Raw genomic sequence first — 12,377 nt, 5'->3', positions numbered from 1 at the left:
CCTTAACATCTAATTCTTAAGGGGACTTTTTAAAAATTCCACACATTACTTTGAAAAAGAAACAACTCACCAAACTGAATTTTTCAGTTTCTATTTTAAGAACATGCATTTCAATTCTCTAATAAGCTATTTAATACTATTGAAAAACTGTATTTGACTTTAAAGTCAAAAAATCATGGTGCAAAGGTAAGTATCACCATAAAATGCTGCTGACTTACTTTTTCAGATACATACATTTTAAATTGAAACACAATTTTTGTTCACTGTAACATTTTAAGAGTCTTCCTCTCTTCTAATTCTACTCCACTCAGAAAGTAGCCAGTGTTATCAGTTTGAGTATATTCTTTCTGACTTTTTCTCGTGCATACACAAATATATACACATGCACTGAAACTTGTTTTAATAAAAGGTATCAGGTGATTAAGTATTATACTCAGTAGTATATTGTATACATCTTTTCTACAAAAAAAATTTCCTTCAGTTTACCATTTGCTAATTGGCTTAAAATTTTCTAATGGTTGTACAGTTTCCAGTGAATCAAATGTTACATGTTAAAGCATCTGAAAAATAACTTCCCATGTCTTAGATTATACGCAGTCTAATGATTACAAAGCCACATTTTGAAAATTTAAATTGCCTGCTCTAATTTTTCACAACGAAATCAGCTTCAAAGTTTTACATTTCTCCAAAACTTATTAATATATGGTAAAGACTGAAGCAGGCAAGATTTGCAGGAATATGTGGTTTATCAAAAAAACAAAGTAACCAAAAAAAAAAAAAAAAAAAAAACAAAGTAACCAAGGCCACGGGTTCAGATCCCTTTATAGGGAGGGCTGGTTAGCTCACTTGGGAGAGCATGGTGCTGACACCACCAAGTCAAGCGTTAAGATCCCCTAACCAGTAATCTTTTAAAAAACAAAAAACAAACAAACAAAAAAAAAAAACACAGAACAAAAAAACTCCTAAATATACTAATAATAAGCAATAGAATTGGGGGGGAAAATAAAGGGAGTAAAAACAAGAGTCTAGACCAAATTCATAAATCAAGAGACACTGAAGAGAGCAAAAAAGTCCAGAAAAATTAACCTCAATTTAATTAACTTCAATTTAAGATTTATTTTTATAGAAATTAAACAAATTCTATGTATAAAAATTTTTAAACCCACAATCAAAAGCTTAACATTAAAAATCTCTAAATTAACCACAGATATTATAAATATTAACTTGAAGATGGCATTACTTTTAAAACTTGGAGTTTTAAGAAATGGTTATTTGGTTTAATTATTAGCTTATCAAGTAGCTAGCCCTAACTTCTAAATGTTTCACATCCTTACACAAACACAGTAACTGAAAGGGGGGGGGGGCTTAAAGGAAAAAAAAAAACTTACTCTGTTCCAAAAGATTTGTATAAGAAAATAGCTTAAATCATTCACTGGAAAACCAAGTATCTTTAACACAACAGATGCTCAACATATTGTTTACAAAACACATTATTTTGTGAATAAACAAGTTGCACACATAAAATCACTATGACTGATACCAGTTCTTTAAATAATGTACTCCTGTAATATACAAATTAACCCCAACAATAGCAGAAGACTACTTTAGATGCTTGTAAAATGTGGAAGATTACCTGATCTTTTACTGAATCAACTCCTACCCTATTAACCCATACATAATTATTGCTCACCTTTCCAAACATCCACCTCTAATTTTTTTCTAACTATGAAATGCACATCCTTCTAAAAATCTTGGAAACATGAAGAAAAGAAGGGTCACAATCCCATAATCCCACTTAAGTCATTTATCCACAGACATACACATATCAAATTCTCTTTTCTTTCTTACCAAACTTGGGATCATAGAAAATAAGTGCCTTTTAACACTTAAGTGGTTCATTTCCATCCCTCATATTACAAAAATTTTAATTCTACCATCACCAAAGAAGTAAAATGACATTAATTCTTATTAGTTGCAAAATTAGTCTATTTTACTTCTTCACACATTTCTTTTGTGAGGTTTAAAATGTTAGACCTGACATTCTATTACATCCACCTGGTGTAAGAAAAAAAGCACAGGTACTAATTTTGAAAAAGGAAAAAGAAAAGGCCTAGGTTTCAAATCCTGATTTTCTAAATTAGGATGAAAGTGAACTTGCGTAATATTAAAAATCACTGAATTTGTTTGCTCAGATGAAAAGGGAAATAACTACACCTACCAAATAAGATTGTTTCAAGGATTAAATAAAATGAAATATGTAAAGGGAGCACCCAATGTCTGGCACAGAGTAGAAAGTATACAGATATTAGTTCTTTACTTTCCATTAAAAAAAAAAAGGCGTGAATACGACACAACTACTAAAGTCTGACTTTTAAACAAATACAGTAACTAAGTGAAAAGGCATTATTTTAATCGGAGCTTTTACTCACTTGTAATCTAAATTATTTCACAACCCACATACACTCGGCGACAAACTCAGGGCATCACTCCACCGAAAATTTTACTTCTGGAGAAGAAATATTTAGAGCACTTTACCGGTGTTTGGCTACCTGAAATCATAGCTGACAAGAGGGAAGAATGCAGAAAATTTCTCTTGTGAAAGCACACCACGAATTAAAACCCTGCGGATGAGAATTTCCTTTCAAGTAGGATAATTATGAAATGGAAAGAAAAGCAGCTCTTGGGTCGGCCCGTGGCTCACTCGGGAGAGTACGGTGCTGATAACACCAAGGCCCCGGGTTCGGATCCCATATAGGGATGGCCGGTTCGCTCACTGGCTGAGCGTGGTGCTCACAACACCAAGTCAAGGGTTAAGATCCCCTTACCGGTCATTTAAAAAAAAAAGAAAGAAAGAAAAAAAAAGAAAAGCAGCTCTTGGCTTTTTCCCATTCCCAAAGATAAATCTTGGGATCGAAAATAGAGTATTTCTCTTAGGAATTCCACGGACGTATAAGAATACGCAGGAGAAAGGGCAAGTGTGAAACTTGCGTGGGTCCGGGCACCTGGGATCCTAAGACTGAAAACTAACACACCGGGTCGTCCTACGGAACCGGGGCAGAGGGAGGAAGGGGCAACGGCGTGTGAAAGTCAGAGCGGCAGAAAAAAACAATAGGAGGGGGAGGGGGCGGCGGAAAACCGCGGGTCACCCAGGCTCGGTCGAAGCGGCTCCGCCGGCGCGAAAGCGAAATAGTTGGGGAACTAAGGAAATGCGGAAATAGCGGGTGCCCTGCGGGGAAGGATGGAGGGCCGTGTGACACCGGGGACTGCGGCGGAAAGAGGGGCGGTGTCGTAGGAGGGAACGGTCGTCGGTGGAAAGCGAGCGGCGGCGGGAGCTGAAAGCCAGGACCTGGCTGTGGGCGGGGGAAGGAGACCGGAGGCCTCAGGGGGTCGGCGAGTCAGAGGAAACCGGGAGGCGGCGGAAGGGGGTCGGGCAGCGCGGGGCAGCGTCGTACCTGCAGAGATCGTCCAGGACGCTGCCGGGAATCTCCACCCGTTTGGTCTCCATGATGAGGACCCACAGCAGAAGCAGTGCATCCCGGCTCCGCGCGGCCGGGGACCGAGGGTACTGCACGGAGACTCCGGCTTGCCGAAGAGCGGGCAGCCAAGGCAGCGACGGACGCGGCGACTCCAACCCAGCGGAGAAGGGGAAGGGGTGGGACCCGCTCACTTCCTTCCCACTTCCTCAGCCCTGGACCCCGAGACTGGGCCAAGGCGCGGGGCGGAGCCCCAGGAGCCAAGCCCTTGCTCTGCTTGAAAGGCCCAATGGGAAGCGGGCGAATTGGGAGCGTAAGCAGGCCAAGCCAATGAGACATTTGTTTATTGGTCTGTCGTCTCCAATCCGTCTTCAAGCTGCTCAGTTGCTGCTCAAAAAACCAACTTCCCGCCGCATTTGAGCGCTGGGGTGGGTGTGCGCGTGCGCACCACGTCGTCTTAGTACTACTAGGAAGTTTAACGTGCTCAGTCAGCGCTTCCTTCCCTGCAAACCCTGAGACCAACATCGGGACTTTGGCATGGTCCCTGGGTGACTGAACGGGCGCTCGTACATCTGCAGGGGGCAGACCCTGAGGACCCCTTAAGCACAAGCGTATACTCACCATTCCTGTCACCAGACATTCTGCACACACAGTCACCGCCGTTCCCACCACCTCCAGGCCATCGGTTGTGCCTCCTTTCATTACAAACCCCATGAGGGTATGCCACTTTTGAGGTGGCTCACCTCCATCCCTCCTCGACACCTAAGTCTATGAAGACAAGGACTTACTATGTGGCACCTAGTGAGATCTCAGAAAATACTGATTTAACCTGAACCCATTACACCCCCTACACGCATTCACAGCACTCCAACCTGGTTGTCCTCATTCATTCCTCATCTTGCTTCATGGAGTCCAATCCATTCGGGATCCTTCGAGAAACCGGGTCCATTTGTTCTCCTTGTTCCTCTTACATCAGACCCACAGGCATACATACACACGCGCGCGCGCACACACACACACACACCTGCTCCATCAACGAGTTTGGTCAGTTCTACCTTCTAATCTCTCGTCTTTTCTCTTAATTTCTGTCCAAATGTCACTCTTTTTACTTGAGGTTTACGTAATTTCTCGACACCACCGCGAGAGTGGTCTAACCAGTGCCTCTGTCTCCATTCTTGGCCTGTGCAACTTCTTACGTTTCATTCATATGTGAACAGGTTACTATCTTTTCAGCTTCTAATAGCCCCCTATCAGCTTCTGATGTATGATCAAGTCCAAACTCCATTAGTACGATATGAGAGGCTTATCACCATCTGTTTTACTTTCCTATTTTCCATCTTTGTCTTTGTGCTCTTTCTTGGTGAATTCTTCAAATTTATCTTCCAGCCATCTAGAGTTTTCACTTTTCTAGTGTTCTCTTTTGTTCTTCAAATGTCCCTCTCTTGTGGCGTCATATACTTGCTTCATAGATATATTTTCTCTTATCCCTATGAGAATATTAATAACACATTTTTGAAGTTTTCTTCTCCCCGAGTAGTCTTATTCCTCTCAGCTGCTTTTTGCTGTAAAATTGGTCCCCATCTATTTTAATGGAAATTTTATGTGATCCTTGACTATTTATTCGCACTTAAGAGTAAGGCCTGAAAAACCTGGAGTCAAATGCCATAAAAGCTGATTGTAAGCTCTCAACAGGTGGGTGGGACTTGTTTCCTGGGAGCTTCACTGTAGGATGATCTTGTTGGGTTGTTGTTGGTTGGAAACACATGGCATCAGTATCTGTAGGTTGTTCTTTCTGGCTGGTCAAACTCCCTGAAGAGAAAATGCTTCCAGGCCCAGCTGGAAGTATTCTGGGATTCAAGTAGGGAAGCACAGGCTGGAGTGCTTTATTGCTTTATTCAACCCCCTCTGACATAGTCAGGTCTAGTTTAGATTTCCTAAGAGGCAAGGATTTGAGTGCAAGTAGTCTTTGAGAGAAGTGATCCTAGGAAACACTGGTAGCAGAGCAGAGAAGTGAGTCAAGGAAGGGAAGAAAGCCAATAAAGTATTTATATCAAGGAAGTTAGCACTGTGGGTAACTGGAGATTAATCCCACTGGAGAACACTGGAGGCCAGTGTGAAGCACGTATCTCAGAGTTATCCCACTCAAGGGGTGAAGGAGATAGGGATTTATATACCAACATCCGTCATCAATCATTGGTTGAGGCTGCTCCTGGGGTCTGCACCCTAGCCTACCACATGGGCAGCAAAACAGGCTCTAGTGGCTAGAAAAAGCCTTCAAGCAAAGAAATGCAGGTGTTAGCAGCTGAAAGTCTAATCAGTATAGCGTATGGATTGGTAAGGGTAAGGGTGAGCCCTTTCAGTACTGTTTTGCTGGGTGTATGTTCTATCTGTTCTGACTGAATGTCTTTTCTCTGGGGGTTATTCTCAGTTGCCCCACTTAGAGTTCAAGTCTAATTTTTAGAGTACTCTAAACGATGGCAGTGAAACAATGGAACAAGGCCAAGTGGTGCTTACCCCCATGGGCCAATGGTATAGAAATGAGCAGCTTATCTGCTACATCACCTAGAGGGTGTCTTCCTACCACCTTTATAGTCCCCCAGGTCAGGGGCAGCTATATACCTCCTTTTTGGCTCTTAGGGGTCAGGAAGTCCCCCAACTCTCATACAGTGCTAAACCAATCTTCCCCATTAAGAGTTCAAGAGGTGTCTCTAGTCAAGCATCTTCCAACCTACTTTCCTGCCCACTCCCCATTACTTCCCTAGCCCACCACACACACAGATCTCCAGGAGCTGGACTAGTGCATATTAGAGCAACCCTTATAGCATTCCTCTGAGCCATGACTTCCAAAGAACCCAAGGTCTCATTCCCATCTAACCGTCCACAGGCCCCAGCAGCCTTTAGCTTGAGAAGGGCAAATAAATTGGAGTTTGGAGTTAAGGGAAAGGAAGATGCTAAGGTTCTTAAATTGTAATACTGATTCAATTTTTAAATAATTGTGTTGATCAATACATTTATAGTTTTAAAATATGCTACCTCATTTAGTTTTTATCACTACATAGGATAGGCATGAGGCATCGAAGTTAACGAAGCTAATAAATAATAAATTACTTATAAAGATTAAATGACAGTATGTAATGGAGCCAGGACTAGAATTCATTTCTTCTATTTTTTTTTTTTTTTTTGTCTTTTTCGTGACCGGCACTCAGCCAGTGAGTGCACCGGCTATTCCTATATAGGATCCGAACCCACGGCGGGAGCGTCGCCGCGCTCCCAGCGCCGCACTCTCCCAAGTGCGCCACGGGCTCGGCCTGAATTCATTTCTTCTAAACCCACAGCAGGAGTACTGCTTTAGGGAGAATGACATAGTAATTAATGCCTGTACAGCATAATATGGTATAAAATTATTTTCAAATATGATAATCCTCACAACAAAACAAGCTGTCACCAAATCCTAAAAAAGAAAAATTAACTTCTTTATTGGCCTCCTTTTAAACTGGGCAAGATCAAATTAAATCTGCTTAAGTTTTTTCACACCCCTGCAAAGTTCTTATGGTTCATCTCAAAGCTTTTAGAGCAACACATGTTTTCCCCTTCTGTTAGCCCCATTCTCTCTTTCTACAAGATCATCTCCCATACCATATAAAATGCTTTAGTGACATCTACCAAAAAACAAAAACCTCCCTTGATCTCTGTCACTTACTAAATGCTGACCGGTCCCATATCCTCTTGCTGGATTCACAGGCCCCCTTGCATTTAGATAGAAACCAGGAATTGAGTTCTTGCCAATGGAATGAGGATTTAAGTGATATTCCCTGGTTCCCAGCATGGCTCCTGAAATGACCCATATAATTCCTTTTTTTTTTTTAATTATTTCTTTACATTCTATGAAGTTGTTACAGAGCAGTTGGGATGGAGGGGGAGATGGGAAAGGGGAAAGAAATGGGATGGAAGAAGGAAGAAGGAGGAAGGGCAGGATTTAGGCTTGTGGCACCCCCCTCATTCCCACAGGGGAGACCAGGGGGCTTCCAGTGGTAGCTTGGTCATTGCTGGGCTGGGTGCAGATGTCAGGGTGGTGTGGCAAAGGCCCTTGCCCCCCACCACCCCAGCTAGGGAACCCAGGGCGCTTCTTGCTGTTGCTCAGTGGTTATCGCTGGGCTGGTTGCAGGCATCAGCGGGGAGTGGCCGAGGCTCTCAGCCTCCCACCACTCCGGCACGGGAGAATCCGGGGTGATTTCTGCAGCAGCTCAGTGGTTCTCACTGGGCTGATTGTCACTGGGCTGGTTGTGCTGGTTGCAGGTGTTGGGGGGCATGGCTGAGGCTCCAGCCTTCCCCCTTTTCTGGCTTGGTAGCCTGGAAGACTTCTAGTCCTTCTAGGTGTTATAGGTGTTCTTTGGTGAAATGAGACCTTTACTAGTTAATATCAAACTTTGTCTCCGGTAGGTGGGTACTTTGTTTTCTCTTTCAGTTCTGTTTTGGATTATTTGCTGTTCTCACAACTTAAACTCTGTGCTGGAACTAATTTGTTGTCCTTTGCTTAATTCTGAGATGGGGGATCTTCCTGTGGGGACCAGTACTTGAGCTCTGTGGTTGAGCTAAATTGCTGCTATGCTGCTGATTCTCTAGGAAAGGCTTTTTTGTGCAGCTCACATTTTAATGGTTCACTTTATAGGTGCTTCCAGCTCTCAGGAGATCCGGTGCACTTGGGTTGTGTAGAAACACTGGTCTGGGCCTGAGTCTTTTCATCAAACTGCATCCCCTGGAGTTCTATATTCCTTACTAGTCTCCTCTGAGTGGTCCTACACTGATTGGGGGGCAGAGCAGCTGTCCTTGCTGTGCCCCAGTGTTCCCCCAGTGGGCCCATCTCCCCTACCACCCATGCTCCAAACTTCCCATTGGACAGGCCATGCTGCAGTCCCTTGTGATGACTCACTGTCCTCTGAGTGGCTCCTAATTTTCAGTTGTTGTGGCCCCTTGCTCCTATGTGGGTCCACAGGAACCCTATTAGTGGTCTTGCTGGCCTGGGGGCCACCAAAGCCCTCTTCTCCCCTGCCACCTCCAAGCAATTTCATCTGAAGGGCATAGATGTGGCTTTTTCCAGCTCCTGCTCCATGCTCTTAGCAGCTCTGGCCTGGAAGTGGCCAGGATTCAAAATGGTTGGAGTGGTTTTTCCTTTCTCTCACCATGGCTTCTCCCACCTTCATGCACTCTGCAGGTCTCTCCTCTTCCCTTGAGCTCTAGAGGCCCCAGCTTGGCTGTTGTTGCTTTTTTATAGTTGTAAATTGGTTGATCTGTGGGAGAGAGTGATGCCAGGGACCATTCATACCGCCATCTTGACCGGAAGTCCTCCTGCCCCGTGTAATTCTTATGTTCTTTCTTTCCTTCTCTTCCCAGCTAGAAGCAAAGGACTCTTGAGATGGTGGAGCCACACTGTGTAAAAGAGTACAGATCCCTGAGTTTAGTGCTTGGAGGAGAGCTACCCTAGAGCATTTACTCCAAATTCTGCGTGAGCAAGAAATAAACTTTTGCTACATGAAGCATCTTGATCTTTTACACACATACTGTTCTCCATAACCATATTTCCCCGTTTCAGTAAATGCATCTTGTAGTGGACATTCTTATTTGCCTACCTAGCACCCATTCACCCAGGGCCACCCATTTACGAATGTGAGGCACGCAGTTGCACAGGGCCCTTTACTCAGAAAGGCCTTGTGTTTGGCTTAATGCTCTATCACTGTCATGAAATTCATAATTTTTATTTTTTTATTTTATTTTTTACTGGCTGATACAGGGATCAAACCCCAGATCTTGGTGTTATCAGCACCATGCTCTAACCAACTGAGCTAACCAGCCAGCAATAATTTTATTTTTGAACTTGTGTTTTGTAAGTGAAATTAGATGGGACAATGGAGCATGCATATGAACAAAAGTAATACATGCAATATCACTCAACTCACTCCTTACCACACCATTTTTATATAGCATTTGCAATGTCCTGTGAAAATAAAGTTTCAGTGAACTCACAGTGCGTGGAATTTCAGCAAGACTCAAAGGGTGAACAAGATAAACTTGTTGCAACTAAGTGGGGTCACTGTCAGCCCTGAGAAGCCAAGCTTCCTGTGAATCAGAACTTGCTTCAAATGCAAAAACAAGACAAAGGCAGTCTAAAAAACACAGAGAACCAAGGAACTCTATCATATCCTTTCCTGTATTAGCCAACCATTTATGCTGAAAATGATGACATAGAAGGAAAGGGAAAGATAGGGCAACCCATAATTCCTTTCCATTTCAGTCTTCCCTCACTCATCAGTGAGTCAAAGGTAGAGTGTGGTAGATATGTGCATATGAAGAAGTGACATTAAAAACAGTTGACTTAGTTTTGTGCAACATTTCCATCATTCTGGTAAGAATGAAATTAATAATGCATGTACAAAGTGTGAGATATGAATTGTGTAATTTCGGTGATTCCATACACAAGTTAAATGTTCTTATATTTGCATTTAAAACTAGCATTGTTTCAGATCCCCGAACCAGCCAGCCACCAAAAATAAATTAATTAAATAAAATTGACATTGCATGATATAAAGATGAATGGTAAAACTCATTGTAATAATTTAAAAGTTTAATTTTTCTTCACTTAGAATGACATTTAATATCAAAAACACCACAAGTCAAGACAGAGACTGGGGAAGAAAGGAAAAGGCTTTATATTTTAGTACCTTTAATGACATTTTTTTCCTACCTTTTTGTACAGCTCTTTTACCTGCCCGTAATCCTACAACGACTATGCCAATTGTCAAGCTAAGGCTAGGGCTGGAGCTCACAGACTCTTCAAGCCGGTTACCCAGACTGGGTCACAAACCCTTCACACACAGGTCTACAAGCTAGGTTAACCAGATGAAAGGTCCTTGGAGCCTTGGTCGAAGAAAGAGTAGTACTTATTTCTGCACACACACATCTCAGAGCTAGGCAGTTCAAAGAGAATCTCCAAAACTCAACTGCTACCGGCAAAGTCCAAAGAAAAACTGAGCAGCTGCCAGCAAAGTAAACATGCTCTCTTTTTAGACGCAAGTTCTCTGCTGACCAGCAGTTCAGGGCCACTGCTCTACACACTCTCCAGAACACACAATAGCAACAAAACTAAAAAGATACATTGGCGTGCTCGTGCACCAACTCCACCCACACGCACAATTTGTTTACAAAGAATGTGCTGCACCACACCCAACCAGACCCGAGGCAAGGGGGCCTGATTATTCTATTTTCCCAACACTTTTTAATGAGGAGCTTCATATTTTCAAAAGGGGCACTGGGCTCGGCAAATTATTTAGCAGGCCCTGAATTCACCCCTTACTCTTTCCTAACAGAACCCTGATTCACACATGTATCCTTGTCTTTCCCCATGCAGCATATGTGACTCTGGGGAAGCTAGGCACACTCCTGGTTCCAGGGGTGGGATCTGGTTGGTAAGTCAATAACCTCATTCCATTCCCTGGTTGCATTCCCTGGACAGGTACCCATTCTCTGGAATAACCTACACAGTCCAATCAGTGTAGAATCTTAGAACTCTTGCTAAAAACCTTAATATGAAAAAGTCTCTTATTGGATGTCATCAGGTTAAGATATGATGTCTGGAACTACTATGGCCATCTCCCTATCGTCTTGACGATAAAGCCAACACGTGGCAAAGCTGAAAGACGTGTAGGGAAACGGAGCCTGAACTGTCAGGAGCTCACCTGAGCTAGGAGAAACAGCACTGAGTTGTCAGGTGTCAGAATAGCCAATTAGAGCAACAAACCAAAAATGAGAGAGTTTAATCACTCACTGTGACGATATGATCAAGAGTCTAAAACGAGAGAAAGTGCTGACCGCCCCTGTTCCGTTTTCCCCGTGAAACTGCGCACCAGTCTAGCGTCAGGTGAATTAGCGCAGATGTGGGGATTGGGGATCATCTCACTATTAAGTGATGCCCAGGGAAAAAGTTCCACCCGGGTAGACCTAACCATTTCCGGAATATTTGAGGAAACCAGAATCTGAAACACCAAAAGTCTGTTTTATCTGCTACCGGCAGAGGGTGCCCATTTCTTTCTTCCACTTCTAAGTTTTACATCATACTGCTGACTCACGTTTTCAGAACAAGAGCAGGACTTTAAAAATGAGGAATTTGCCATATGTGGGAAAGCAAAATATTTCAGCCACAAAGTATATTTCTTTGACATATTTCAAGGTGGCTAATTCAGAGAGACTGACAAACAAGATTAGAAGACTATTTCTTCGTGAAAATAAATTTACATCTGTAAATGCAAACAGCTAGTCTTCCCTCTATTCTTTGAGGGCAGCTGTGAGTCTACCTTTAGTATTTTCATTTGCATAGTAGGTGTCTCTACTTAACTTTTTTGTTTGTTTTGCACAGATCCAAACCTGTGACCTTGATGTTATAATGCTGAGCTCTAACCAACTGAGCTAACCAGCCAGCCCTAACTTTAATTTCTGACTTCCTTCTTTTACCTGTGACAACACCTCCCCCAACAACTTCAGAGAAACCTGGTCTCAGGCCATTGTTCTGGGGCCTCTACCTCCCCCCCACCTTCTGTCTCTCTTGAGCACTGCTATATATGCTTTGTTACTCCCGTTGGAATGGGACATTACTCTCTTGTGATTCCCCTGTGCTTTTCCTTCTACCAGCACGTTAAATAATAAAATTTGTTATGCCTTTTCTTCCTATTGACCTAAATTTGTCAGTGATTTTTATTAATGAACCTTTAGGGGTGAAGTTTTCCTTTGGCCCCTACACATACATAGGACTTTACCTCTAAGGAGTTAGGGAAATTACATTATTTGCTAGTTGAATGACTCAGGTAGGCATTGTGTTACCGAATTAGGCTCTTGGGTCTCAATGTCATTGAAATG

The 12,377-nt window shown here is 42.9% G+C and overlaps 1 protein-coding gene across 1 annotated transcript in view; it reads right to left on the bottom strand.

Annotated features, from left to right (window-relative positions):
• Positions 1–3,680, bottom strand: part of DCP2 (decapping mRNA 2) — a 38,599-nt gene extending 34,919 nt beyond the window's left edge. The window contains exon 1 of the mRNA XM_063086740.1: positions 3,453–3,680. Within this exon, the coding sequence (XP_062942810.1) occupies positions 3,453–3,505 (53 nt within the window). The 5' untranslated portion in view covers positions 3,506–3,680. The remainder of the gene's footprint in view (positions 1–3,452) is intronic.
• Between the last annotated feature and the right edge of the window lie 8,697 nt (positions 3,681–12,377).

Source organism: Cynocephalus volans, chromosome 2 (assembly GCF_027409185.1).
Source record: "Cynocephalus volans isolate mCynVol1 chromosome 2, mCynVol1.pri, whole genome shotgun sequence".
Lineage (NCBI taxonomy): Eukaryota > Metazoa > Chordata > Mammalia > Dermoptera > Cynocephalidae > Cynocephalus > Cynocephalus volans.
The sequence above is the reverse complement of the archived record's forward strand: the minus strand, read 5'-3'. Positions and strand labels throughout refer to the sequence as shown.